Genomic DNA, 27,623 nt, shown 5'->3' with positions numbered 1-27,623 from the left:
TGCTGTGCCCCCTCCCTTGCAGGCCACATGACTCACTCCCACACTTGACTTCTTAGCTCAAGAAACATTAACCACTGTTGTTATATCATTCAGGATAGGCGAGACTGTGCTGCTGAAACAAACAGCTCCTGTTTCAGTCAGCTCAGGCAGCTGTAACAAATAGCACAGGCTGGGCAATGTAAACAATAGAGATTTATATCACACAGTTCTGGAGGCTGGAAGTCCTAGATCAAAGTGCTGGCTGATTTGTTTTCTGGTGAGGGCTTTCTTACTGGCTTGCAGATGGCCACCTTCTTGCTATGTCCTCACATGGTCTTGGAGCATTACAGAGAGAGGGAGAGGGAAAGAGTGCTCTCTGGTGTCTCTTCTCAGGAGGACACTAATCCTATGAGATCAGAACCCCACCCTTAGGACCTCATTTTACTCTAACTACCTCCTTAAATGCCCATCTCCGAATAGAGCCACACTGGAAGTTAGGGCTTCTTCAATATATGGACTGGGGGGAACACAGTCCATAACAACCCCCTAAGTCTCAGGGGCTCAAACAACATCATTTATTCCTTGTTCACATTGTGTGTCCAGTTCAATCAGCAGGGGCTCTGCTCAGTGGAGTCGTAGGGCCTCACCAGTGGAGCAGCCCCTTTCCAACTTGCACCTCCACAGTCTCCAGGAAGGGGAAGGGATGCTGGAGCCTCTTCGACCAGCAATGCAATCCTCTGGCCTGGAGGGGACATACCTCACTTCTGTGCAAGACACATCAACCAGACTGACCTCAGGGGCCAGGAGAGTGACTCTCCTGAGTGTGCAGAAGGAGAGGGAACAGGCAGGTGAGAACAACACCAGGACTACCATATCATCCTGCATCAGCTCTTTCACATACAGTGCTGGCGAGTCCCATGGTTTTCAATTGCTATGACAGCTAATTTATCAGAGAAATACCAGTCAGACCTAAAAATTGGAACAGTGCCATTCTTGGCCCCAGAAGTAGCTGTGCAGAATCAGGCTAAGATGTCACACGGGAGACTTCATTACCCAGCAGTTGGGGCACAGCATTTGGGAAAAAATTGTACCTCATGTGTCATTTCCTCAACAATGTGGTTACCTATGTGTCCCATTTATCCACTGCTGGATAGTGAGTCATCCCAACACTCAGTGGCTTTAAACTGTGGCCACCATGTTGTCATCTCTCCTGGTTCTGTGGGTTCTTGCGAGCATGCCTCCCCCACAGCTGCAGTTAGCAGAGTCCAGGGCTGGAATCTTCTAGAGGCGACCACTCACACAGCTAATAGTTGAAACTAGTTGTCTGGGACCTCAGCTGGGGCTCTAGGTGGAAACACCACATGTAGCCTGAGTATTCTTCAAGCGTGGTGGCTGGGATTCAAGGGTAGACATCCCAGAAACAGGAAGTAGGGGCTGTTGGTTTCCTATGGCCTGGGCCCAGACTATTGCCATGCAGTCCAAGATTTAGATATGCTCACACTTCTTGAAGTCAGTGTGCCAGAGAAGAACTCTCCATTCTACCTCTCTCCCTCGCCTTCCCCAGGCCCAAAACCCCAGCCCCACTTTCTCTCAGACCCCATAACCAATCCTGCAGCAGTCCTTTTGGTTCAGCCTCCAAATTCAACCGGAACACACCCCATCTCTAACCTCCACAACCACCACTCTGGTTCTAGCCTCCTCCTCTCACCTGAACCATTCCAGTAGTCTCCTCCTGGTTGCCCCTTGGTCTCCCTTCCTCCATTCAAGCCCCATCCTCCTGGCCCCAGAGTCAGTTCCCATACAGCTACCAAAGGGTTACTTTTATTTTTTTTAATTGTGATAAAAAATACATAACATAAAATTTACTATCTTAGCCATTTTTTTTTTTTTTGAGGTACGCGGGCCCCTCACTGTTGTGGCCTCTCCCGTTGCGGAGCACAGGCTCAGGACGCGCAGGCTCAGTGGCCATGGCTCACGGGCCTAGCCGCTCCACGGCATGTGGGATCCTCCCAGACTGGGGCACGAACCCGTGTCCCCTGCATCGGCAGGCGGACTCTCAACCACTGCGCCACCAGGGAAGCCCCTATCTTAGCCATTTTTAAGTGTAAAGTTCAGTGGCATTAAGCACATTCACGTTGTTGTGCTACTATCACCACCATCCATACCCAGAACTTTTTCATCTTCCCAAACAGAAACTCTGTTCCCATTAAACAATAACTCCTCCACCCCTCCCTCAACCCCTGGCACCCGCCGTTTGACTACTCTAGGTACCCCAGATACGTGGAATCACACATTATTTGTCCTTTTGTGACTAGCTTATTTTGAGGTAGGAGGTAGACAGCCCCTGGGCTGAGCAGCTGGGGTTTGTCAAGTGGAGTAAATTGGAGCTTTGTTTTCCTTGACACTCCAAGGACAAAGTTAATGGCAGGAGCTGGGCTCTGCTGAGTAAAGAGATAAGATAACCACATGTATCACTCCTGAGGGCAAGGAAACCTCCCCAACTGCACAGGCACAGGAAGGCTCCTTGGGGGTTAAAAAGGGAGGGGGCGTTATCCAATAATAGGTGTTGTCAAACCTTCCTTTAGCCTTTGTGCTGGAATCCATCTTGGCAAAAAGATGTGCATTCATATCAGGAAGGTCCCTAAGGTCAGATGTGGTAAAAGAAGCGAGATAATTGGCCAGAGGAGAACAAAGACCCAGAAGAACTGCCCCTGTATAAATGATTTAACCACCTCTTTACTTTGCTCCTCCTCATTAGGGGGGATGCCCACGCCCTTTTTCTCCAGGTGTATATTTCTGCTTTGCTTCTGTCTAAATAAACTGCTTCTCTGTGTCTATCCCACATGTTGTGCTGTGTCTCTAATAATAAACTTTGTACCTGTTTTTGCACTTTTTGCCTCCTTGAAACATTCTTGCTTTCAAACAGGGGCAAGAGCTAGGGCAACTTTGCTTCTAGCCTCTAGCCCCTGGTGGACTGGTGGCTAGGATTCTTGTTTTCATCCAGGCTACTCAGGTTCAATTCCTGGGCAGGGAAATAAGATCCTGTTTCAAGACCACTCACTGCTGTCTCTCTGAGAACAATTTCATTCAGTCTTTTGTGTTCTGAGTGAGACCAAGAAGTACCCTGTGGGGCTCCTGGGCACAGAAGCCTTTTTGTCCTCCATTTCTTGTAGGCAAGACCCCAGCCTCCATTACCTTTCCTGAGTTCCAAAGGGCAGATTCAGACAGTTGCTAATCAAAGAAGGAGCAGCCAAGAAACCACCTGAGGCAAGATTAGACCAGAGTAAACCCAACAAGATTAAGGAGCTCTAGGGCTTCCCTGGTGGCGTAGTGGTTGGGAGTCCGCCTGCCGATACCGGGGACACGGGTTCGTGTCCCGGTCCGGGAAGATCCCATCATGCAGCGGAGCGGCTGGGGCCCGTGAGCCATGGCCGCTGAGGCTGCGCGTTCGGAGCCTGTGCTCCGCAACGGGAGAGGCCACAACAGTGAGAGGCCCACGTACCGCAAAAAAAAAAAAAAAAAAAATTAAGGAGATCTACCACCTGAGATGAGATTAAGGGAGTGCAAGCCCCGTACACACCCTAATCTTGTCCAGCAACCCTACCCTTGAACTATTACTATAAAACCCTTCATCAAATCCTCCCAGGTTGGGACACATAGTTTTTTGAGGCAGGAGCCCCTTTGTCCCTCTTTGCCTGGCAAAGCAATAAAGCTATTCTTTTCTACTTCACCCAAAACTCTGTCTCCAAGATTCGATTCAGCACTGGTGCAGAGAGGCCAAGCTTTCGGCATCATTAGCACCCAATTTCCAATGTGGTAGGGTGTTTCCCCACACATCCAACAAGCAATTCTCCAGACACTGAAACAAGAGGGAAGGGGGCAGAGCACAACCTTTGAAAGAATGACATAGCTCGAGAACATGACAAACTGAATAGAACCAAATGGGTCCAAGATGGTGGATAAGTCGACTTCCACTAGACCTTGAGCCTCAGTATATGCTCACTGTAACACATCAGCAAGCTAAATGACACATCCACAGGTGCCATGACAGTTCCAAGATCGACCATAAGGATCAAAAAGTGGGCAGTGGCCCAATTCCTGGAAATCCCCACCCCTTCCCCAAAATAGCTGGAATACTCCTCCCACTCATTAGCCTATGAAATTACCCACCCCTATAAAAACTGAGAGCCCCATATCCTGGTGCCTTTCTCACCTTCTGAGATGGCCCACACTCTGTGGAGTATGTTTCTCTCTAAATAAATCTACTTCTTACCTAACACTTTGTCTCTCACTGAATTCTTTCTGCCATGAGATATCAAGAACCTGAGCTTCATTAAGTCCTGAAACCAGGTGTGTGATATTGGTTGGAAGACCGAGGGTTTTGGCCGGGTTCGAGCCCCAGCCACGTGGGTTCAAGTCCCAATCTGAGGTGCACGGTTTCAACACAAGCTGGGGTTTCTACAATTCAACTCAATTCTGACATTATCTACCCAGAGATAGCATCAGATTCCACAGGTTAAGGGCTGTCCCACAAGACTGCCCCCCCTCCTTAAGATGCCAATCACAAATCCTGGCTGTCACCTGTGCTTCTGACCAATTGGCTATAATTCAGAGGTTCCAATGACCTCCTCCTTGGGTTCACTTAATTTGCTAGAGTAACAGAACTCAGAGAAACATTTTACTTACTAGTTTACCAGTTTATTATAAAAGGACATAACTCAGGAACAGCCAGTTGGAAAAGATGCGTGGGGCAAGGTATGAGGAAAGTGGTGTGGAGCTTCTGTCTGTCCCCTCTCTGGGTGCACTACTCTTCCCACACCTCCATGAGTTCACCAACACATGGAAGCTCTCTAGACCCCATCCTTTTGGGGGTTTTAGGAGGCTTCATTACATAGGCAAGATTGATTAAATCATTGGCCATTGGTTTTTTTGTGTGTGTGTGGTACATGGGCTTCTCACTGTTGTGGCCTCTCCCGTTGCGGAGCACAGGCTCCGGACCCACAGGCTCAGCGGCCATGGCTCACGGGGCCAGCAGCTCCGCGGCATGTGGGATCCTCCCGGACTGGGGCACGAACCCGCGTCCCCTGCATTAGCAGGCGGACTCTCAACCACTGCGCCACCAGGGAAGCCCGGCCATTGGTTATTGATTCTACCTCTAGCCCCTCTGCCAGTCCAGGTAAGGGGGTGGGACTGAAAGTTCCAACCCTCTAATCACAGTATTAGTTCCTCTGGCAATCAACCTTCATCCTCAGGTGACCTAGGGACTTTCCAAAAGTTGCCTCATTAACATAAGACACATTTTTCTCTCTTACTGAAACCAAGCAGGACCCTGTGGGGCTCCTGGGCACAAAAGTCCTTCTATGCCCCCCACTTCTTGCTTACAGGAAATAGGCTTCATTCAGCCTCCATGACCTTCCCTGAGTTCCAAAGGGCAGGTTCAAACAGTTGCTAATCAGGGAAAGGAGGGGATGTGGAGACAAGGGAGGAGCAGTCAAGAAACAGTGGTCCTGGTTCCCCTCTAGGGATATACATAACAATATCTTTGAGCTGCTTTGCAGGTACTGAAACCCCCATCACATGGGAGAAGTAAACTGTATGCTGCCCACAAGCAGGTAGACCCCAGGCCGGTTAGAACCAGAAGGTTGATGATGCTGACTCCCAACTGCCTCACCACCAACCAATCGGAAGAATGTCCTCAAGATGATCACGCTCTCCTCTTTGAACCATTACTATAAAACTCACTGTCCCGTCCAGGTTGGGACACAGTTTTGAGGGCATTAGCCTGCTGTGGCCCCCTTTTCGTGGCAAAACAATAAAGCTATTCTTTTCCTTTTTTTTTTAACATCTTTATTGGAGTATAATTGCTTTACAATGGTGTGTTAGTTGCTGCTGTATAACAAAGTGAATCAGCTATACGTATACATATATCCCCATATCCCCTCCCTCTTGTGTCTCCCTCCCATTCTTCCTATCCCACCCCTCTAGGTGGTCACAAAGCACTGAGCTGATCTCCCTTTGCTATGCGGCTGCTGCCCACTAGCTATTTTATATTTGGTAGTGTATATATGTCCATGCCACTCTCTCACTTCGTCCCAGCTTACCCTTCCCCCTCCCCGTGTCTCCAAGTCCATTGTTTACATCTGCGTCTTTATTCCTGTCCTGCCCCTAGGTTCTTCAGACGCATTTATTTTTTTTTTAGATTCCATATGTATGTGTTAGCATACGGTATTTGTTTTTCTCTTTCTGACTTACTTCACTCTGTATGACAGACTCTAGGTGCATCTGCCTCACTACAAACTACTCATTTTCATTTCTTTTTATGGCTGAGTAATATTCCATTGTATATATGTGCCACATCTTCTTTATCCATTCATCTGTTGATGGACACTTAGGTTGCTTCCATGTCCTGGCGATTGTAAATAGAGCTGCAATGAACATTGTGTACATGTATTTTTTGAACTATGGTTTTCTCAGGGTATATGCCCAGTAGTGGGATTGCTGGGTCGTATGGTAGTTCTATTTTTAGTTTTTTAAGGAACCTCCATACTGTTCTCCATAGTGGCTGTATCAATTTACATTCCCACCAACAAGCTATTCTTTTCTAATTCACCCAAAACTGTTTCTGCGATTCAATTTGGTACCAGGGTACAGAGACCGAATTTTGGCTACCTTACCACTTAGGAAATTTTAAGCGTTTTAGAAACTGGAATGAAGACCAAGTATATATTTCTCATTATAAATTGTAATATCACACTTAGGATAATGTATTTAAGGTTCATCCATCTTGTAGCATGTGTCAGAATTTCCTTCCTTTTTATGGCTGCATAGTATTCCATTTTATGTATATGCCACGTTTGGTTATCTATCTATCCCTCGATGGACACTTGGGTTGCTTCCACCTTTTGGCTACAGTGAATAATGCTGCTTTGAACAGGGGTGTGCAAACATCTCTTTGAGACCCTGCTTTCAATACTTTTGTGTGTACAGGGGGTTATTTTTAGAACATATAAATCACAGCAGATCTCCATTCCCCGACCCCGCCTCCCCAGCTCATAACCCTCATGTTGTCAGCTCCCAGCTGCCTGGCCTGTATTACCCTGTGTGACCTGCCTGTCACCACCTGACCTCACCCTTCTGCTTGAAACAATAATCATCATTTATTATCTCTCTCAGTTTCAGGTGAGGCTTGGCAGGGTGGCTGTGTCTCTGGATCTCTCTTGAGGCTGCTGTCAGATGTTGGACAGGCTTTCTGCTGAAGGCTTGACTGGAGCCAGGGACTCCCTCATGGCAAGTTGATGCTGGCTGTTGGCTGGGGGTCCAGCTCCTCCCTATACTCCTCAGCACTGCTTGGGCATCCTCATGACATGGCAGCTGGCTCGCCCAGAGACAGTGATCCAGGAGAGAAAGGCAGGAACCACAATCCCCTTTACGACCCAGCCAAAGAAGTCACACACCATCACCTCCACCACATTTCACCAGTCACAAAGACTGGCCTGATTTGCTGCGGAGAAGACTGCACAGGGGTGTGACCCAGAGTGTTGCAGCAGCTCTTTTGCCCCTTTTCCATCTGCTCATCCCTGTTTTCCTCAGACCTTAATCAGAAAGATGAGATCACTAGGCAACATGTAACACAGCTCCTGAGTTTTGCTTTACTGGATGTACACAATGCCTAGTCTAATGTGTTCATTCCTGGATTAAAAGGAGTAAGAATGAAGAATTACGTAGTTAAAGAATGACTCTCTACCTCTATCTTACCCTTGGTACATTTGCAAGGCAGACCACATGGGCAAGGGAACATCCAATTCTAGGGGGACCATGTGAGCAAGACAGCATCCAAAGGAAGATCAGGAGAAGCCAGCAGGTCTGCACGCAATGGAAAAATGACGATGAATCTGACCTCTTACATTAATGATTCACTGAGATCGTTTCCCCTTGTTCCCTTTAAAAGTTGTCATGGCTGAGCAGAATCTTTGGAATTGGGCTCCAGACAAGAGTTCACCTTCTCTCCAGATTGCTGGCTTTTCAGAATAAAGCACCTTTTCTTTCTATCGACACTTGGTCCTCAATTATTGACTTTTGAGCAGTGAGCAGCCAAACCTGAGTTCTGTAACAATGTGAGGGGCCACCTTGGAGGCTGGCAGCCTCCCCAGGCAGCCTCTAGCCTCCTGCTCTTCACAACACTCAGCACCTGCACTCAGAGGTGTTCTGCTGCTATTGATGGAAGCTCCATGGGATCAGGGCTCCTCTGCTCTCCCAGTGACAGTCTACCTCTTGGTTGGGCTCATGGTGGGTGTTTAGGAGATATTTACTAAATAAATTAATGATTGAATGAATGAATTGTGCCCCTTGGCCATATGAGAACGTGGGAGGAGAATGCCCTTGCACCTCTGCAGTGTTCAGGCCCTTTATCACCCACCCCAACCCTTCGCATGGTCAGCTCTACCCAGGCAGGCTGCTTCTCAGCCCACAGGCACGCTGCATTCCTCCTGCCTCTGGCCTGTGCTTGCCGCTTTATTCAGCTCATCTAGTTAGGCTCTAAGTGCATTTACAGAGCACCTGCTGTAAGTCTGGCACTGTGACCAAAGTAGATGTGGCCCTGCCTTTGGGAACTGACATTCTAGTTGGGAGATGGGCAGCAGGAAGTGCCTGGGGGGACAGGATGGGGAGCCTGTGGTGGTGCCCTGTGGTGAGGTGTTCCCACGGCTTGGCCCACAGAAGGTCTGATCAGGATCTTGGATTTGTGCCAGTTGTACCCATGGAACACAATGTTCTTATTATGAGTGAAATTGAGCAGCTCCTTAGGCATTTCCTCTTTCTCTGAGTATATGAATGTTGACTGCTTTCTTTCTGATTTCTAGGAGCTCTTTATTAATTAGGGAGATGAGCTGCTAACATGTCCCAGTTTCTTGTTTGCTTTTTGACTTTGCCTACATGTTGGAGGGGAGGGCAGTCCTGAGGAGATCAGGCAAGTGGCAAGTGCAGACACCACGTGGGAAGAGCTCTCCCTGCCTGATTTAAACTTGTATTTACTTTCTGATCACATAAAGCATGCCAGGATTACAAAATTCTACGGAAGCAAAAGTCAGAAGTGAAAGCAGTGGGGGTGGGGGTGAGGGTCAGGGCCAGTGCATCCCGGATGTTAAGGGACAGGTGGGGAGCAACGTCAGTTCGCACCAGTAAGTCCACACAGGGAGATGTTTCCCTCTGCATGTGAGACCCACAGTGTTCAGCAGACTGGGGAGGGTCCCCAGGAGGCCCGCCCTCCCACCTCAGATGGCCCAACTTCCTGAGTGTTCACTTTCCATCCGAATCGTGCAGTGGCAGTGGGGCAGTGGGCAAGGAGGGAGACATTGCACACACTCCCCGCCCCATCTGGGGAGGGGAGTGCCCAGGGCCCACCCATTGACCCTTTGAGCGTCTGCTGCCACTCACAGGGTGGGGATCCCCTGCCCTAGCTTGCCTGGCATGCACATCCCAGGGGGCACAGGGCCTGTCTACCAGGGAGTGGGGTCCCTCTAGAAAATCCTGCACTTTGGAGGCCCTGGCATTGCTGAACAGGGGCAAGGTCCAGAAATCTGCTGCTCTGAGCCTCAGTTTCCCTATCTGTCCCTTGGTGGGAGTGGCATGGAATGTTGGCCACCCAGGAAGGAGTCTGGCCTAGGAGCCCCCCTTCCTCACTGTGTCCTCTGTCCATCTAGACCCCACACTTATGCCACTGACATTACTCCTAGAGAGTGAAAGGAACTAAGAGAAGTAAATGCTAGGAGCTGTTGACTTTTAAAAAACACACAGCCTCAAAGTTGCCAGTTATGTTTTATTCAGGGACCCTAGTGAGGACTATAGCCCTGGAGACAGCCTCTCAGGTAGCTCTGAGGAACTGTTCTGTGAATAAAAAATGTTGCCTGCTGTATCAGTAAACATAAAAGGATGTTGCAGTGGGCTTCCCTGGTGGCGCAGTGGTTGAGAGTCCGCCTGCCGATGCAGGGGATACGGGTTCGTGCCCCGGTCCAGGAAGATCCCATATGCCGCGGAGCATCTGGGCCCGTGAGCCATGGCCGCTGAGCCTGCGCGTCCGGAGCCTGTGCTCCACAACGGGAGACGCCACAACAGTGAGAGGCCCGAGTACCACACACACAAAAAAAGGATGTTGCAGTCATCAGCCACTACCACTGCCCCCTATGAAGAGCGCTGAGGGAATTCAGGATGCAGACAAATGGACTGCCCCTTACTCCCCAAACCCTCAGCCACTGCAGCCAACCCCAGCAGTGCACAGTCAGGGGACTCAGGATGGGAAAGAAAAGGATACTGGCCATAGATAGGTAAGGTGCATATCAAAGGGATGATTTCAATGAGCCCAGACTCTTGCATCTTCCCATACAAAGAAAAGTACTAAATTCATCAACTTGAGATACCTGGTTTTCTTTAACAAACAGTAATCTTTTTTTTTTAACATAAATTTTATTTATTTATTTTGGGGCTGCTGCGCACAGGTTTTCTCTAGTTGCTGTGAGTGGGGTCTATTCATTGCGGTCCACAGGCTTCTCATTGCACTGGCTTCTCGTTGCCGAGCACAGGCTCTAGGTGCAGGGGTTTCAGTAGCTGTGGCGTGCGGGCTTCAGTAGTTGTGGCGTGCGGGCTCAGTAGTATGGACTCTAGAGAGCAGGCTCAGTAGTTGTGGTGCACAGGCTTAGTTGCTCCGCTACATGTGGGATCTTCCTGGACCAGGGCTCGAACCTGTGTCCCTGAATTGGCAGGCGGATTCTTAACCACAGCGCCACCAGGGAAGTCTTATACAGTAATCTTTTGATGTCCCAACTACCTGGTCCTTGTTGCAAAACTCCTATATATCCTGGCGCCTCCCTTACCTATTTGGAGCAGTCCCTCAGAGCTATCTGAGAGGCTACCTCCCAGGCTTGAAATCCTCAGAAAGTCTACCAAATAAAACATAATTCTCAACTTTTAGGTTGTGCATTTTTTCCAGTTGACAGGAGCCAGGATACACAAGAGTTTTTGCTGAAGAAAAAAACCACAAAGAAACCCCAAAAAACCCATGTAGTCGAGTATCAAAAGATTACTAATCACAAAAACAGACATGTCAAGCTAATGATCATAGTGCTTTTCTGTTTGGGAAGATACAAGAATCTGGGCTTCTTGAAATTATTCCTTAGATATGCATCTCATCTATCTGGGGTCTGTATCCTGTTTTTCTCCATCCTGAATTCCCCCCAAGGGGGGTGCTGCAGTGCCTAATGGCTTAATAGTGGGTAACATTTATGTTTACTGGGATGTCACAGGCAACACTTTTTGTCTGCAGAGTCATGACCCAGCATGAGGGATGCAGAGTAATGGGGGTGGGGGTGTGAGGCCAGTTCCACTGGTGGGCAGGAGGCCCCCTCCAGGAGGGCGGCCGTGGGACCTCGAGCAGGTCTGGACTTCCCCTAGTGCACCCCCAGGTCATGCTATACAGCCCTCCTGCCCCAGGTTGGCACTGCCCGTGTTGTCCCACGGACTGGGGTAGGACCCGGCTGGGCTTTTCCGGTAAGGCGGGCCAGACTCACTTTCAGTGTTCGGAGCGGGGATGCTTCCCGCGGTGACCACCACGACTCGGCCCAAGAGTTTTGGGGTTTCCATCCGACAGCTGCACCCATCCTCCAGTTCCTTCATGGGGTGGAGGGGTCGGCGCACGGGCACGGTGGACTGTGCCCGGAAGCGCTCATCCAGGTCCGGACCCTGGCCGCCCCGTGAGGCCAAGACTGAACGGGTCCAAAGTGGGTAAAGGCCAGGACGGAGAACATAGCGTATAAACGAGGCTGCGCCAGAGACCCGGGTGAGGCTCGGGTGAGGGGCGGGACTCAGAGTTGCGCGGCGACGTACCTGGGGCCGGGGGGGGCGGGGCTAGAACGGGGGCGGCATTTAGAGTGGTCGCGGCGACGCCATCGACGCAGGCGGGGGCGGGGCCGCGTGGAAAAGGGCAGGGCTCAGGGATCTGGTGGTGACGTAGCCCAGGACAGCGGCGGCGGAACTCAGTGAGAGGTGGAGCTGAGAGCTCCCCTTGCGGGCGGGAGCTAGGCTCAAGGCTTAAGGCTTCTGGACGCCCAGTAACTGATGAGGACCGGGCTCAGCGAGGGGCGGGGCTCAAGAGCTGTGGCAGCAACAGAGCTAATGTCCACGAGGGTGGGGCTCAGTGAGGGCGTGGTTTAGAGCTCTCGCAGTGACAAAGCCGATTCCCCGGGCGCTCGGAAGGCCGGGCCCAGTGAGGGGAGGGGCTAAGGGCTCGGCAGCGTTCGTAGCCCACGCGTTAGGAAGCGGGGCTCGAGCGAGGGATGGGGATTTAGAGCCCTCGAGGCGACGCAGCGGACGCTACGGACTGGGCCCATCGGGAAGGGGCGGGCTCAGTGAGGGCGGGGTTAGGGCTTTTCCGCGACGATGCCGGGGGCGGGGCTCACAGGGAAAGAGCGGGCGGTCGTCCCAGGGGTCGACGGGCTGCGGCCGGACAGCCAGGCTGACTGACAGCGGCAGGGGGACTGGCCGGGCCAGCTGGGTGCACGGCGTGCCGCCGCCATGACAGGTGAGAGCGGTCCGGGGTCGTGCCTGCCATACGGGGACGGGCGCGCGGCCACGGTGGCTCATAGGGTCCGGGTGTCCCGATGCCACACCGGGGGCCGCTCCTCGCGGCGGCGAGTGACCTTGCCCGTGACTAAGTGTCCTGTCGACGAGACGACGGTAGGCCGGCTCGCGGCCCGGGGCCGGCTTCTTGGGGGGCGAGGCCACTCCGGGTCCTGGAGGGTTCTTGGGGGCGGGGGCCATGGACAAGCCCTGGAGAGTTCTGTTGGGCAAGGCCACGTCATGCCCTGGAGGCTTCTGAGCGTTGGGGGCCCCACCTTGGAGGGGTCTGGACGGCGAGGCCAGGTGAGGCCCTAGAGGGTTCTGGGGGACAGAGGCTGGGCCTGGGATGGTTCTGAGACCAGGTCAGGCCATGGAAGAAGGTTCTAGTGGGTGGGGGCCACGTCGTGGGTGGTTCCGGGAGGGCAGCGGCTAGTGCAAGTCTGTAGGTGGGGAGATGCTGCATGGGCGGGTGGGGGAGGTAGGGTTGAGGCCTGACAGTGGGAGGTGAAAATAAAAGTGATTCTACTGTGCTTCTATCAGGAAATATAGACACTCCGTCCTCACAGCTACCTGAGAAGAATGCCCAACAGGTGGTGCATACCTGGGCAGTGTGTGATACCCATGGGACTCTGTGGTGCCTCCCAGGCTGCACCCCTTGCCCAGCGACAGGCCCAGGGGAATTGTGGATACCGATTCGGTCCCCGAAGGCTTTGTGCCCCATACTGAACTGCCCCAGTCCCTCCTTCTTTTCCCTGGATGGGTGCTCCAGCCCAGTCATCCGCCAAGGGCCTCTCTGGAGTGGGGACCCGCCCACCACCTTCCTGACCCTAACTGAACAGGGTGACCCTTCCCTATGGACCTTTCCCTGTAGGAGAAGCTCCATGAGAGAGACAGGCTGGTGACAGAGCCCATGACAGCATGGTCAGGCTGCTTCATGAGGTAGAAGTTACCTAGGGGTGGCCCACGGGGCCAGGAAGGCCCCAGAAGTCCCTGTTCTCTCCCCAGAACTCACTGGAGTTCCAGCCTGAGTCCTGCACACAAATAGGATTTCATGGGCAGGAACCTGGTGATTTCCAGGACACCAGTGTCCCAGCCTTAGCCAGAAGAGACCCCAGCTGCTGTGCATTCCCCTGTCATCTCTCTGAATCTTTTTATCTGTGGCTGCTGTTTCTGAGTAGAGTTGACCCTTTGAGGTTTCAAATGTGAGGGTCCATTTATATGTGGATTTTTTTCGATACATACTATAGTACTACATGACCTCAGGTTGGCTGAATCCTTGGTTGCAAAATTATGGATATGGAGGGCTGACTATAAAGTAATGTGTGGATTTTCGACTGCTCAGGGATCTGTGCCCCCAACCACTGCATTGTTCCAGGGTCTGTTGTACCTATTGTGCACCTGGTCTTACATCAGGTGCTTCCCATTCAGAACCGCTGTATGGGGAAAAGTGGAATATCTCTGTGTGGATGAGGAAATAAAGTGTCAGGTTGGGCAGGTGCCCCAGACTGCTAGGGCAGTCAGTGGCAGAGCCAGGACTAGACCCTGCCCAGGCCCACCAATCCCCTTTCTCCCTGCCATCTCTGTGTCCTGGGCCTCTAGAGACCTCTTCCCTCAGAGCCCTTCATTTTTGTTATGGGGAACTGGGGCCCAGAGAGCACAGGCCTGGGAGGGTCAAATGGGCAGGCTCGCAAGGCTGCGGGCCTCAAGTTCCTGGCTCACTGTCTCCATGCACCAACAGGAAACTGCCTCGTGTTGGTTCTGGGGCCTCTACAAAGGGTTGCAGAGTGAGTGTGTGGGACCTGATGCGTCTGCTCAGGGCCAGCACTGGCCGAGTGTCACTGCAGCAACTGCTGTTGCTGCAGAACCAGTCCCTGCCTTGTGGTGTGCTGGGGAGTGCGCCATCTCAACTCCATGCCTGAGGCCAGGTTGGGCACTGGGACAGGAGGGGATTCTGGGAGATTCAATTTGGGAGGGGAGGTTGAGGTCCAAGCATCTGGACTTTGGTTTGGTGGGGCGGCAGGGGAGCTCAGGAAGGTCTCTTGGCGGGAGGGCAGTGAGCATGAGTTAGCCAGGCGGAAACCACAGGGACAGGTATTCTTGTGCCAAGGGCGGGAATCCTGGGCAGTACACTGCAGTTGGGGGTTGCTGTGCAGGAATGGCTCAGGGGCCTGGGAGGCCCGGTGAGGGCAAGTGAGGCCAGCTCCCACAGGGCCTCTATTGCCAAGCCAGGCTAACAGGTTGGCGGGGGGGGGCGGGGTTGTCCATGGTTGTGGTGCTGCCAGGAGGGCAAGATGATGGGGGAGGTAGGGCTTAGCAGAGGTTGCTGGTGAAGGTCTGGTGAATTTTATGCCAGCGCATTCCTCTCCCTTTGTCCTGTAAAAACTGTCTGGGACTGTTTATCAGCACTTGGGACCAAAGTGGTTTCCTTTTTTGTGCTTTCTCATGCCTCTGAATGGCTGCTTGGGTGTGGTTTGTGTGCACAGCGCACAGCAGAGCCCAGAGCTTTGGCCCCCAGGCTATGCCATCCGTGCCTGGCAGCTGCAGGCAATGGAGGCCCCACCTGGCTAGCAGCCTGCAGGGTAGGAGGAGCCACTGCAAGATGCTGGCCACCATCCACTGACAGCCCTTGCCCTTGAGCCTTGGACCTACGTCCATTCATTCCCAAACTCTTTAGTGAGTGCTTAGTGTGTGCTGGCACTATGCACAGGTGCACACACTGGTAGTGCTGGGCAAGACAGCCTATGGCTTGGCCAGGAACAGACATGATGCAGCTAATTGCATAGTTAATTAGTAGGTTGATTAGAGAGGCAGAAAATTTAGATGTCAAGAATTGGCCCCAACACTGTGAGGTGCCTGGGTCCTGACCTCGATACATCACTCCCTAGCTGGTTGAGGTCTTAGGCAGGTCTCAGATAAGCCTATTCGTTGTGCTTCAGTTTCTTCTTCTGAAAATGGGGGTGGTAGTCATGCTTGTGTAGCAGAGCTGATGGAAGAATGACGATTATCTGTATGCCTAGAGCCCACAGAATGCCCAAGCTTGGGGCACACTCCATGAACTATGGCCAATATTAACTCTTTAATCAGAGAGGTTGTAGGTGCTGAAGCCAGGTGACCAGGAGGGTCCGGCCCTGTGGTGGTGGCAGGTCTCTCTGCATCCCTGTCCATGGCTTCTTCACCAAATTGGAGCTGCTGACAAGTCCATTTTCAAGGTTGACTTTCAGAGGCTCGGAGAATCAGAAGATAGAAATTCATATTCTGGGGGAGAAAAGACCATCCAGGAGGAGGAGAGAGAGATGAGAGAGACAGTCTGTTGAGTTGGCCCCATGGAAGAAATCAGGGAGGAGGCCCCACTTGTTCCACCTCAATGACCCTATTTTAAAAAGATCAACCTTATTGAGGTAGTATTTACTTACAAATACACTCATTTTTAGTGAATAATTCTATAAGTTTTGACTAATGAATGCACCCATGGAACAACCAGCCCAGGCCTAAGCAAGACAGAACATTTCTATCACTCTAGAAAGTTCCTTCATGCTCCTTTCCAGGGAACCCCACCCAATCCAAGAATTCATCTGCTTTCTGTGACTCTCATTTTCTTTCTTTAAAATTCAGCTACGGAATTTCCAAATAGGATTTCTTTTTAATTAATAGATTTTATTTTTAGAACATATTTAGTTTATAGAAAATTGAGCAGATAGCACAGAGGGTCCCCACACCCCATTTCCTGTATTATTAACATCTTGCATTTGTGTGGTATGTTTGTTGCACTTAATGAACCAATATTGACAGAATATTAATAACTTTAGGTATTACTAAATAAAGTTCTTGTGTCGTATATTGCATGAGTTTTGAAAAATTTGTAATGTCCTGTGTCCGCTGTTACAGTATCATACAAGTAGTTTTACCTGGCTAAAAATCTGTGCTCTACATATTTATCCCTCCCTCTTCCCTAACCCTTGGCAACCACTGATCTTTTGACTGTTCTCCATAGTTTTGCATTTTCTGGAATATCATATACTTGGGATCATATAGTATATAGCCTTTTCAAATTGGCTTCTTTAACCTTTAGCAAAATGCATTTAAGTTTCCTCCATGTCTTTTTGTGACTTCATAGGTCTTTTTGTGACTTCATAGGTCTTTTTAACACTGAATTATATTCCGTTGTAACTTACTAAGCTGAACCACAGTTTAACATATTATCCATTCACCTTTATATGTATGTATGTGGTAAAATATACAGAACATAAAATTTTACCATTTTAACCATTTCAGTGGCATTAAATACATGCACGGTGTTGTGAAGCTGTCACCACTATGCATTTCCAGAACTTTTCATCATCCCAAAGAGAAACTCTGTGCCCATTAAACAATAACTCCCCTTTCTCCCCTACCCTCAGCTCCTGGTAATCACTATTCTACTTTCTGTCTTTAGAATTTGCTTATTTTAGATAGTTCATGTAAGTGGAATCATACAACGTTTGTCCTTTTGTGTCTGACTTATTTCACTTAGCATAATGTTTTCACAGTCATCCATGTTGTCAAATGCACGTACTAAAATTCTGTCCCTTTTACGGTTGTATAATATTCCGTTGTATGTATACCACATTTTGTCTCTCTATTCATCTGTCTGTGGACACTTGGGTTGTTTTTACCTTTTGGCTTTTGTGAATAATGCTAGTCTGAACTTGGTGTGCACATACCTGTTTGAGTCTCTGCTTTCAGTTCTTTTGAGGAATGAAATTGCTGAAGTATTTGTTTAACTTGTTGAGGAATAGCTATACTGTTTTCCATGGTGGCCGTACCATTTTACATGCCCACCAGTAATGCATGAGAGTTCCAATTTCTCCTCATCCTCATATTCATATTCCCTCTCTCTCCATGTATTTATTCTACCTTAATGTGTATGAAGTGGTATCTCATTGTAGTTTGATTTGCATTTCCCTAATGACTAGTGTTGTTGAGCATCTTTTCATATGCTTAGTAGTCATTTGTACATCTTCTTTGGAGAAATATCTATGCAAGTCTTTTGCTCATTTTTGTATTGGTTACTTTATAGGATTTTTTGTTGTTGTTGTGTTATAGGAGTTCTTTTTATCTCCTCTCTCTGTATATATTAATGCCTAATCAGATACATGCTTTGCAAATACTTCTCCCATTCTGTGGGTCGTCTTCACTCTTTTTTTTTCCCACTCAAAGTAGGGTTTATTTCTGGACTTTCTAGTCTATTACATTGTTCTATATGTCTGTTCTTATGTTGGTACCACAGTTTTGATTCTTGTAGCTTTGTGGTAAATTTTGAAATCAGGAAGTATGAGTCATCCACATTCTTTCCTTTTTCAGGATAGTTTTGGCCATAAAAGTCCTTTGAGATTCCATATGAATTTTAGGATGAAAAACAAAAAACATTTATTGGGGTTTGGATAGGGATTACACTGAATTCCTAGATCACTTTGGGTAGTATTGTCATCCTCACAATATTAAGTCTTCCAACCCATGAACATGGGATGTGTCTTTCCATTTATTTGTGTCTTTTAAAATTTCTTTCAGCAATGTTTTGTAGATTCAGTGTCCAAGTCTTCCACATCCTTGGGTAAATATAATCTAAGTATTTTATTCCTTTTTTTAAGTTTTTAAATTGACATATAGTTAATTTGCAGTGTGTGTTAGTTTCAAGTGTACAGCAAAGTGATTTAGTTATGCTCATACGCGGGCCTCACTGCTGTGGCATCTCCCGTTGCGGAGCACAGGCTTCGGACGCGCAGGATCAGCGGCCATGGCTCACGGGCCCAGCCGCTCTGCGGCACATGGGATCTTCCCGCACCCGGGGCACAAACCTGTGTCCCCTGCTTCGGCAGGCCTCCTCTCAACCACTGTGCCACCAGGGAAGCTCCCTACGTATATATTTTTTCAGATTCTTTTACGTTATTCGTTGTTACACGGTATTGAGTATAGTTTCCTGTGCTATGCAGTGGGTCCTTGTTGTTCATCTGTTTTATATTTGGTAGTGTGTATATGTTAATCCCAGACTCCTAATTTATCTCCCCCATTCCCTTTGCTAACCATAAGTTTTCTATGTCTGTGAGTCTATTTCTCTGTTGTAAATGAGCTCATTTGTGTCATTTTTTTAGATTCCACATATAACTGTGATATCTCATGATATTTGTCTTTCTCTGTCTGACTTACTTCACTTAATATGATAATTTCTAGGTCCAACCATATTGCTGCAAATGGCATTATTTCATTCTTTTTATGGTTGAGTAATATTGTATTGTGTATGTATATATACCACGTCTTGTATATCCATTCATCTGTCAGTGGACATTTAGCTTGCTTCCATGTCTTGGCTTTTTGTAAATAGTGCTGCTATGAACATTGGGGTGCAAACTAGAGTTTTCTCCGGATATATGCTCAGGAGTAGGATTGCAGGATCATATGGTAACTTTATTTTTAGAGTTTGAGAAGGATTGGTATTAGTTCTTTAAATGTTTGGTAGAATTCACCAGTGAAGCCATCTGATTCTGGGCTTATATTTGTTGAGACCATTTTAACTACTGATTGAATCTCCTTATTAGTAATAAGTCCTTTCAGATTTTCTGTTTCTTCATCATTCAGCTTCGGTAGATTGTGTGTTTTTAGGAATTTGTCCATTTTATCTAGGTTGTCCAATTTGTTGGTATAAATGTCCACAGTATTCTTTTATAATCCTTTTTATTTCTGTAAAATTCATAGTAATATTTCTGATATTAGTAATTTGAATCTCCTCTCTTTTTTTCTTTGTTAATCTAGCTAAAGGTTAGCCAATTTTATTGATTTTTCTGGAACCAACTTTTGGTTTTGTTTTTCTATTGTTTTTCTATTTCATTTATCTTCACTCTAATCTTTATCATTTCCATCCTTCTACGAGCTTTGGGTTTAGTCTGCTTTTCCTTTTCTAGTTCCTTAAGATGTAACATTAGGTTATTGATTTGAGATCTTCTATTTTAGTATGTGCATTTACAGCTGTAAATTTTCCTTTCAGTACTGCTTTCACTGCATCCCTTAAATTTTGGTATGCTGTATTTTTATTTTCATTTTTCTCAAGGTATTTTCTGATTTCTCTTGTGATTTTCTCTTTGATGCATTTGTTGTTTAATGTCCACATAATTGTGAATTTTCCAGTTTTCCTACTGTTATTGATTTCTAGCTTTATTCCATGTGATCAGAAAAGATCCTTTTATTATGTCAATCCTTTAAAATATATTAAGACACATTTTGTGGTTAACTGTGTTTTGTGGTCTATTTTGGATAATGTTCGCTGTGCACTTGAGAAGAGTGTATATTCTGCTACTGTTGGGTGGAGTGTTGTGTCTATGTCTGTTAGGTATCATTAGTTTATGGGGCTGTTCACATCCTCTATTGCCTTATTGATATTCTGTCTGGTTATTCTATTATTGAAAGTGGTCTGTTGAAGTCTCCAGCTATTATCATAAAGCTTTCTATTTCTCCCTTCAATTCTGCCAATGTTTGCTTTAAATATTTTGGGGCTCTGATATTTGGTGCATATATGTTCTAATTTCTTGGTGATTGATCACTTTATTAATATATAATGTACTTCTTTGTCTCATAACAGCTTTTGCCTTAAAGTCTGTTTTTTCCTCATATTAGTATAGCAATGTAAATTCTCTTTTGGTTACTATTTGTATGGAATATCTTGTTCCATTCTTTCACCTTCAACCTTTTTCTGTCTTTAGACCTAAAGTGAGTCTTTTGAATACGGTATATAGTTAAATCATGTTTTTTAAATCCTGAGAGGAAAAAATTCTGTTTCTCTTCTACTCTTACATACAGCACTTATATTTCTCAATACTTCTGACACTTCTGGTTATGGAATGTGTGGGTTTTTCCCCCTACCAAGCAATTTTCCAGTTCTTTGGTGGACACCAACTGGGAGTCCTATAATTTAATTCAATTCTGACACCATCTATCCAGAGATAGTGTCAGATCCCATGGGTTAACTTTAGGCTCAGTCCCACGAGATTACCCCCACTTGAGATGCCAATAATGAATCCAGGTTGTCACCTGTGCTTCTAACTGACTGGCTATAAATCAGAGTTCCCATGACCCTCTCCTTGTGACCCTATTTGCTAGAATAGTTCCCAGAACTCAGGAAAACACTATTGCCAGTTTGTTACAAAGGGTATTTCAAGGATACAAATGAGCATCCGGATGGAAAAGATGCATAGGGCAAAGCATGTGAGAAGCAAAGCATGGAAGCTCCATGCTCCTCCCAGACAGGCCATCCTCTCAGCACCTCCACATATTCAGTAACTTAGAGTGCTCCAAACCCCATTTTGGGGGGATTTTATGCAGGCTTCCTTAGGTAGGCATGACTGATTAAATCATTGACTACTGGTGATTGATTGAACCTCCAGCCCCTCTCCCCTCCCCAGACATTGCAGGGGGAAGTGAGATGGGGAGGGCTGAAAGTTCCACCCCTCGAATTACGTGGTCGGTTCCACTGGCAATCAGCTCCCACCCTGTGGTTATTTAGGGGCTTTCCCAAAATCACCTCATTAATACAAAGTCAGATGAGGTTGGAAGGGGCTTGTTATGAGGTACAAGATATCCTTTCACCTTCACAGCTCTCATCACTTAGGAAATTCCTTGGGTTTTAGAAACTGTGTGCCAGGAATTGGGACAAAGATCAAATATATATTTCTTATTATAAATCATGATACTACAAATCCACTTTCCTAATCTATGTCTTTTGATTAGAGAGTTTAATCCATTTACATTTAAAGTAATTACTGATAAGGGATAACTTGTTTCTGCCTTTTTGCTATTTGTTTTCTGTATGTCTCATAGCTTTTTTTCCTTCATTTCTTCCCGTCTTTTGTGTTGATTTTCTGTAGTAAGTAACACATTTTGATTTCCTTTTGTGTATATTCTATGGACATTTTCTTTGTGGTTACTATGAGGATTACACATAATACCCTAAAGTTACAGCTATCTAATTTGAATTGATACCAACTTAACTTCAGTCACATACAAAAACTCTCCTCCTATACAGCTCTGCCTACCCCCCATCCCCTGGGTCCACCAGGAAACAGGACAAGCTGCCACAGGTAGGTAAGGTGGTGCACTTGTTCAGGCAGCTAGTGCTGCAGGAACTTGGGACCCTCCCTCAGAGATTTCTTTGTCAACTGCCCACCAACCTCTCCCCACCCCTTGCCTTTAAAGACTTGTCATTCTAAGGGACATTCTTAATGGGAAAGATAGTGCAACAGTGATGCTTTAATGGTGATTCTGAAAGAAAAAACAAAAGAAAAGGCATTCCGCAGCCTCCTGGGCAGCAAGCATGCTGGTCTGCTGTTGGTGGCAGCTTCTCAAGGCCTTGCAGATACACTGTGTCTGGTGGCCATGCCAGCACAGGCCACTCCAAACAACAACAGCGATTGTAGGAGCTTCGAGATTGGGCCTTCTCCAGGCTGCCCGTGCCCTTCCTCGGGCCTGGCTATTTCCAGAGGGCACTGAGGGGGCCCAACAGACAGCAGATTCTTCGCCCTTCTGAGTTTTTTTGCGATAAGCTCTCAGGCATAAAAGATAGGAGCCAGAGGCTCTGCTCTGCTTTTGAGCACTCTGAACCTTTATCACTGCACCCACCCACCCCACTTTCTGGCAAGGGTGTTGGCGTGACATGGGGGAACTCTGGGCTGTGCGTGAGCTGGGATGTCAGCAGTTGTCCAGATGCTTACAGCTGGTACACCTCTCGGTGGGCATGGGGACCTTGCTGCGAGGGGTCCCTGCCATGGCTGCATCATGGTGTGTGGGTCTCGCCACCCCCTTTTTGGGCTGAGCTGGCTCATTCCCTCTGTGTTCTATGCTTCTGTTTCAGCGCAGACCTACTGTGACCGCCTGGTCCAGGACATGCCTTTCCTCACAGGCCTTGGGCGCCTGAGTGAGCAGCAGGTGGACAGGATTATCCTCCAGCTGAACCGCTACTACCCCCAGATACTCAGCAACAAGGATGCAGAAAAGGTGCCAAGGAACCTGAGGCTGCTTTCCCATCCCTTTCCTCTCTGGGCTGGGAGAAGCGGGGGGCAGGACAGCTTGGAGGTGAAAACCTGTCTCCTTAGGGTGACCTTGGGCCCAGAACATCAGCTCTTTGAGCCTTAGTCTCTTTATATGTCATCAAGCCTTCTGGCCCCTTCCAGAAATGCTGGGAGGATCACAGGAGACATGTGATAACATGCCACAACATGAGACAAACCTGGGAGGGGGAACAGGGGGAGTGCTGGGATCAGGGATACCATACAGGCCCTACCCAGTGCCATAGGGCTCTTCACTCTGAATCTTCCAAAAGTTCAAAGTGGGCAAACGTTTGGGTGTAATCTGGCCCATCCTATTCAGGGACACTTGGTGAGAGTGGGTGCTCCTTGCTCGCCCCACCCACTTCTCTGGCTCCCCTGTGGGGCTGGGGGTGGGTGCTAGAGACCAGCCGGGGCTTTGGGGTGCAGGACCTGCCTCCCATCTGGGTGACTGAGCGAGCTCTTCTCCTCTTGGACCTGAGCTTCCTGCCTTGGCACAGGGTAACAGTTTCACTTGCAGGGCTATTTGGAGGGTTGGGGGCTCTCCTAGGGACAGGTGAGATTGATCCTCAACAGAACTAGAATCAACACGGACCCTGCTACTGGCCCAGATGCTTCTTAAGTTACAGAAGTAGTACAGTGAGTTAAAAAGTAGGGGCTCAAATTTATATCTTGTAATTAAAAGTCGAAAAAAAAAAAAGTCGAATACACATTCATTGTAAAAACACAATTTGAAAAGCTCAGCTGTTTACATGAGAAAAAGGAAACTCCTCCACACACAAAACTACAGTTCCTTTCCTCATAGGTACCCATGGCTTCTGCTGCACGTCTATCTGCCTTTGCTTTGCAGTTTCTGTACCTTTGTGGTTTGACTCTAGTTCCTTGTAGCATGGTACACCACCACCAGGTGGCAGCACCGAGCCATGGCCTCCAGGTTCTGGGGGTCAATGCCAAGTACCCTGTCCGTTGACCTTTACAACCACATATTTTTCAGTCAATCACATCAAAAAAGCCACCTTTTTTTCTCCTTAACCCTTGATTTATTTTTTAAAACTTGAATCACATTCCTGTAGAGTGTAAACTAGAAATTATCATTACCTCAGAGATTCCCTGTAATGACCCTACCATGTGGGTTTATTATTCCCTTTTTACAAATGGGAAAACCAAGTCAGCAAGCCACTAAGTTTCCACACTTGGAATAATGTCACCACCATCTTTCTTGCTGACGTGTCCTGGCCTCCAGTGGGAGTGCAAGGCTTAGTGGCCATGCAGCACAGTCTTGGGTGCCACATGGGAGTGCATGAGGCTGTGGTAGCAATTGCTACCTTCCCGTGCATGTTCCAAGCACTTAGATGGTATCACAGCCATTGAGGAAGCTGGGGCTGGGTGCTGAGCTCAGAGTGCTCCAGCCTGACCTTGTCTTGTGCCCCTTCCTCCTCCAGTTCCGGAACCCCAAGGTATCTCTGCGAGTGCGTCTCTGCGACCTCTTGGGCCACCTGCAGCGGAGTGGTGAGCGGGACTGCCAGGAGTTCTACCGGGCCCTGTACATCCATGCCCAGCCCCTGCACAGCTGCCTGCCCAGCCGGCACGCCCTGCGTAAGTGCGTGTCCCAGTCCCCAGGGCTTGGCATCTTCTTGTTCAGCCCTTCACCAGAGACTGCCCTCTGGTTGCATCTTGTGTGGCCCTCAGAGTATTTCAGACAATATAGATGTTTCTGTCTCCACGTCTCCCTCTCTCTGTCTCTGTCTCTCTGTCCCTCTGTCTCCCTTTTTCTTGTGCCAGTTTTTACACAAAAGGTAGCATCTCTTGCATGCAGCTCTGCCCTTCTCTCTGTAATCTAATGAATCTGGGAACCCTTACACTTCTGATCAGAAATAGCTCACGGCTGTAGGCTGTACCAGCCTTGAGTGAACTGACCCCCCCAACCCCCACGACGCAGGTTGTGTCCACTTTCGCACAGGTAGATCCTCATGGCATGGCTGTTTCTGTAGAACAGTTTCTGACACAGATGGCTGGTCCAAGACACATGTGTTTTGGTTTAGAGGGTCTGGCCTGTGGGCCCGGGAGGCTTGTGAGCCCCGAGGGGTCCTCTGAGCTGCCAGGTTGGGTGCAGGGAAGGTACAAGCGGGGATGGCAGCTCAGTCCTGAGGCCTCTGCACCCAGGTCCCCAGGAGGAGTGGCTACTGTCCCTCAGTCCTCAGATGAGAGGCTGGAGGCCAGGAGGGAAGAGGTGGCTCGCCTCAGGCCACTCGGCTGGACCTGGGGCTAGTGTCCCTGCTCCCAAGGACAGGCTGGCAGGACTGGGCCCTGAGCTCCAGCATGGGACGGTCCTGTCACCACAGGTCAGGACCACACAGCCTGCCTGGAGTCAAGTACCTACCAGGGTGCCCTCAGGGCTGTCTGGCAGCTGGCTGGTTAGGGGGAGCCCCAGTGGGGTCTGGGGAAAGAGAAAGAGCGCCCTGCCCTCACATCAACATCATCAGACTTTGGACAGGCAGGTGTTTGTGCTGTGTTTGGTGCCTTGTGGTTGCCAGGGAACAATGAACCCCCTACTCCATGGTCCTCAAGTTCTCATGAAGTGGACAAAAGGAGAAGACACAAAACTGTGCAGGGTTCCTTCCCTGGCGCTGACTTCCCCCAAACACAGCCTGGAGGGCTTAGCACCGGCACAACCTGAGGGGCCTGGGTGGTCTGGGGGAGGGGGCTCGACAGCCCCCTTGGTTTCCCGAGGGCGGGGCAACCACCTTACCCTCTGGCCCACCCACGACTAACTACACCCTGTGATTTTGTTTCCAGAGAACTCAGATTGCACAGAGCTAGACTCGGGCACCGCAGGCCGTGAGCTCAGTGACAGGGGTAACCGCCTCCCATGTTCCTTCTCTCTGTTCCCCCACCCAAGGCTCCATCTCTGCCTTGGGGGCTTCTCCATTCCAAGTCGGGTTCCGTTCCTGGCTTCCTGTTGGACAGACCCCCTCAGGGTGCTCACTGGGTGTGTCCCTGCCCAGCTGACCCCAGCACAGGGTGTGAGCCTGTCCCTCGAGGCCTCTGGACCCCTTCCGCCCTCCTGGGCTCGGGAAGCTGCTCACGTGCATTTCTCCCCAGGACCCGTGGCCTTCCTGACCTGTCTCGGCCTGGCCGCAGGGCTGGCACTCCTCGTCTACTGCTGCCCCCCAGGTGGGTGCTGCCTGGCCAAGCCTCAGCCCAGTCCTCTCCAGACCATGGGGCAGAGCCCTGCCGGATGGACGGAGGCCTACACCTGAGGCCCCCTACTTGTGGCCCAGCGTGGCAGTCCTGCGGTTCCTTTCCTGCCATGCTGACCTTGTTGAGGTCCTGTGTGGGGAGCCAGTGCCAAGCAGGCCCACTCGGCATGGGGACCCCACATCACTCAGGTGTGGGGCTGGCGATGCCATGAGGCTGAGAGAAGGCACCTTCTCGATGGGTTCTGAGACCCCCTTGTCTTCCAGACCCCAAGGTGCTGCCAGGGGCCAGGCGTGTCCTGGGCTTCTCCCCTGTCATCGTCGACAGGCACGTCAGCCGCTTCCTGCTGGCCTTCCTCACAGATGACCTGGGGGGGCTCTGACCGATCCTATCCCTGCCCACCTTGGCTGCTTGCTGCCCTGGGGCTGGCTGGCTTTTCTAAGTGTTTATTTCTCACTGTGTATAACTTATGTAACAAGCACTTTACCTTCACTGTACAAAGGTGCTCAACAATATTAAATGTTTGAGTCTTATTCCTTCTCTCAGGAGTGTTTTCTAGATGATTCCAACACAAGGCATGACAGCATGTATAACTGGGGCTGACCCTGTGGGCTCTTGGCTTCCCGAGTCCAACCCAAGACCCAGGTCCTGCTCAGGCCGCCTTCTCAGACCCCTGTGGGCCTGGGCCTCACCCCTCCATGTGGGCTACCTGCCCCAGATGACCCCTCCTGTGTCCCCCAGTGCCCACCTCCAGATATCCCCTGCCACGTGTTCCCCTTCCCTCCCTCCCTGGCCACCTTCCACTACTTCTCTCCAGAACTCCCTACCTTGAACCCCTCCTGCCATCCCCTGCCTGGGTGTTGTAGGTCCCCACACCTGCCCCTGCCCATCTTCCCTCCTTCCGCAGCCCTCAGCCTCAGGTGGCGAGGACGAGGATGGACAGGGCGCACTGGGCTGCTCTGTTACCCGAGCCCTGGCCCATGGAGGGGCGCCAACCAAATGCCTCATGATACCTAGTGCCAGCATGTGTTAATTCGATTCCTCTTGGCAGCCCCAGGAGGTGGGCTGCTGTCCCTGATTTCCTGATGAAGAATCTAAGACTGAAAGGAGAGATCACTCAGCCAGGAAAGGGGGGGGACCCAGTGCATGAGGGGCTCCACCACCATCTTCATTCCCTTCCTGTGACATGTCCCAAGGAGATACCCCTCCCCTATCATCCCCCTTGTCTCTGTCCAGTCACCAGAGCCAACACCCTGATCCTGGGCCCTCGAGACCCCTCATACTACCACTATCTTGGAAATGGAGCCCCTCCCCCCGGGAGGTGATGACCCGCGCTTGGCGGGTCTGGGGAGGGTTCAGTTGACACAGATATGGTCAGAGCCTAGAAATGAACACAAAGTCTTGTCCCTGATCCCAGGTGGAGAGGAGGCTGAGACAGAAAAAAAAGAGTCCACAAAAACTTCTAGAACTTTTAGAGATGAAAAATGTAATTGTGCCATCTGAAGTCTTGGGCTCTGGCTCCTCACGCCCTCCCCCAACAGCCTGGGGTTTGGCCATACCCAGCACCTTGTCCTCAGAGCTGAGCCCCTGTATTTGTCTTGGGGACATGGGCCTGTCCCCTTGACCAGGGTGTTTGTACCTATTTGTTTCACCTGCCAGCCTCCGGCTCAGGATCTTGTCATGGGAATGTCCCTCGTGGACACAAGAGGGTGAGTGTACACGTCCAAGAGTGTGCTCTGCCTTTGGCTCTGGGGGCCCTGTGAGCCACATCCC

The 27,623-nt window shown here is 49.5% G+C and overlaps 1 protein-coding gene across 6 annotated transcripts; it reads left to right on the top strand.

Annotated features, from left to right (window-relative positions):
- Positions 1–12,074: 12,074 nt before the first annotated feature.
- CARD19 (caspase recruitment domain family member 19) lies at positions 12,075–26,390 on the top strand. Of its 6 annotated transcripts, XM_024741346.1 has the most exons (6): positions 12,107–12,547; positions 22,460–22,602; positions 24,095–24,248; positions 25,449–25,508; positions 25,755–25,826; positions 26,117–26,390. In XM_024741346.1, the coding sequence occupies exons 1-6, from the start codon at positions 12,541–12,543 to the stop codon at positions 26,230–26,232; spliced, it is 552 nt and encodes a 183-aa protein (XP_024597114.1). In that variant the 5' UTR covers positions 12,107–12,540; the 3' UTR covers positions 26,233–26,390. The 6 variants fall into 6 exon arrangements, with proteins under 6 accessions (XP_024597112.1, XP_024597111.1, XP_024597113.1 ...); XM_024741344.1 differs by having other exon boundaries at positions 12,075–12,547; positions 22,465–22,602; positions 25,449–25,826; XM_024741343.1 differs by having other exon boundaries at positions 12,086–12,547; positions 25,449–25,826.
- Positions 26,391–27,623: the final 1,233 nt, after the last annotated feature.

The sequence above is a fragment of the Neophocaena asiaeorientalis genome, unplaced genomic scaffold (genome assembly GCF_003031525.2).
Source record: "Neophocaena asiaeorientalis asiaeorientalis breed wild unplaced genomic scaffold, Neophocaena_asiaeorientalis_V1.1 scaffold558, whole genome shotgun sequence".
Taxonomy (NCBI): domain Eukaryota; kingdom Metazoa; phylum Chordata; class Mammalia; order Artiodactyla; family Phocoenidae; genus Neophocaena; species Neophocaena asiaeorientalis.
This window is presented reverse-complemented; position numbering and strand designations above follow the sequence as displayed.

What these genes read in the sequence shown, in the direction of transcription:
- CARD19 (XM_024741343.1), top strand. An exon ending in GCCCAGCCGGCACGCCCTGC is followed by an intron (nt 24,249 to 25,448) that starts GTAAGTGCGTGT and finishes TTTTGTTTCCAG; the next exon opens with AGAACTCAGATTGCACAGAG. An exon ending in CGTCTACTGCTGCCCCCCAG is followed by an intron (nt 25,827 to 26,116) that starts GTGGGTGCTGCC and finishes CTTGTCTTCCAG; the next exon opens with ACCCCAAGGTGCTGCCAGGG.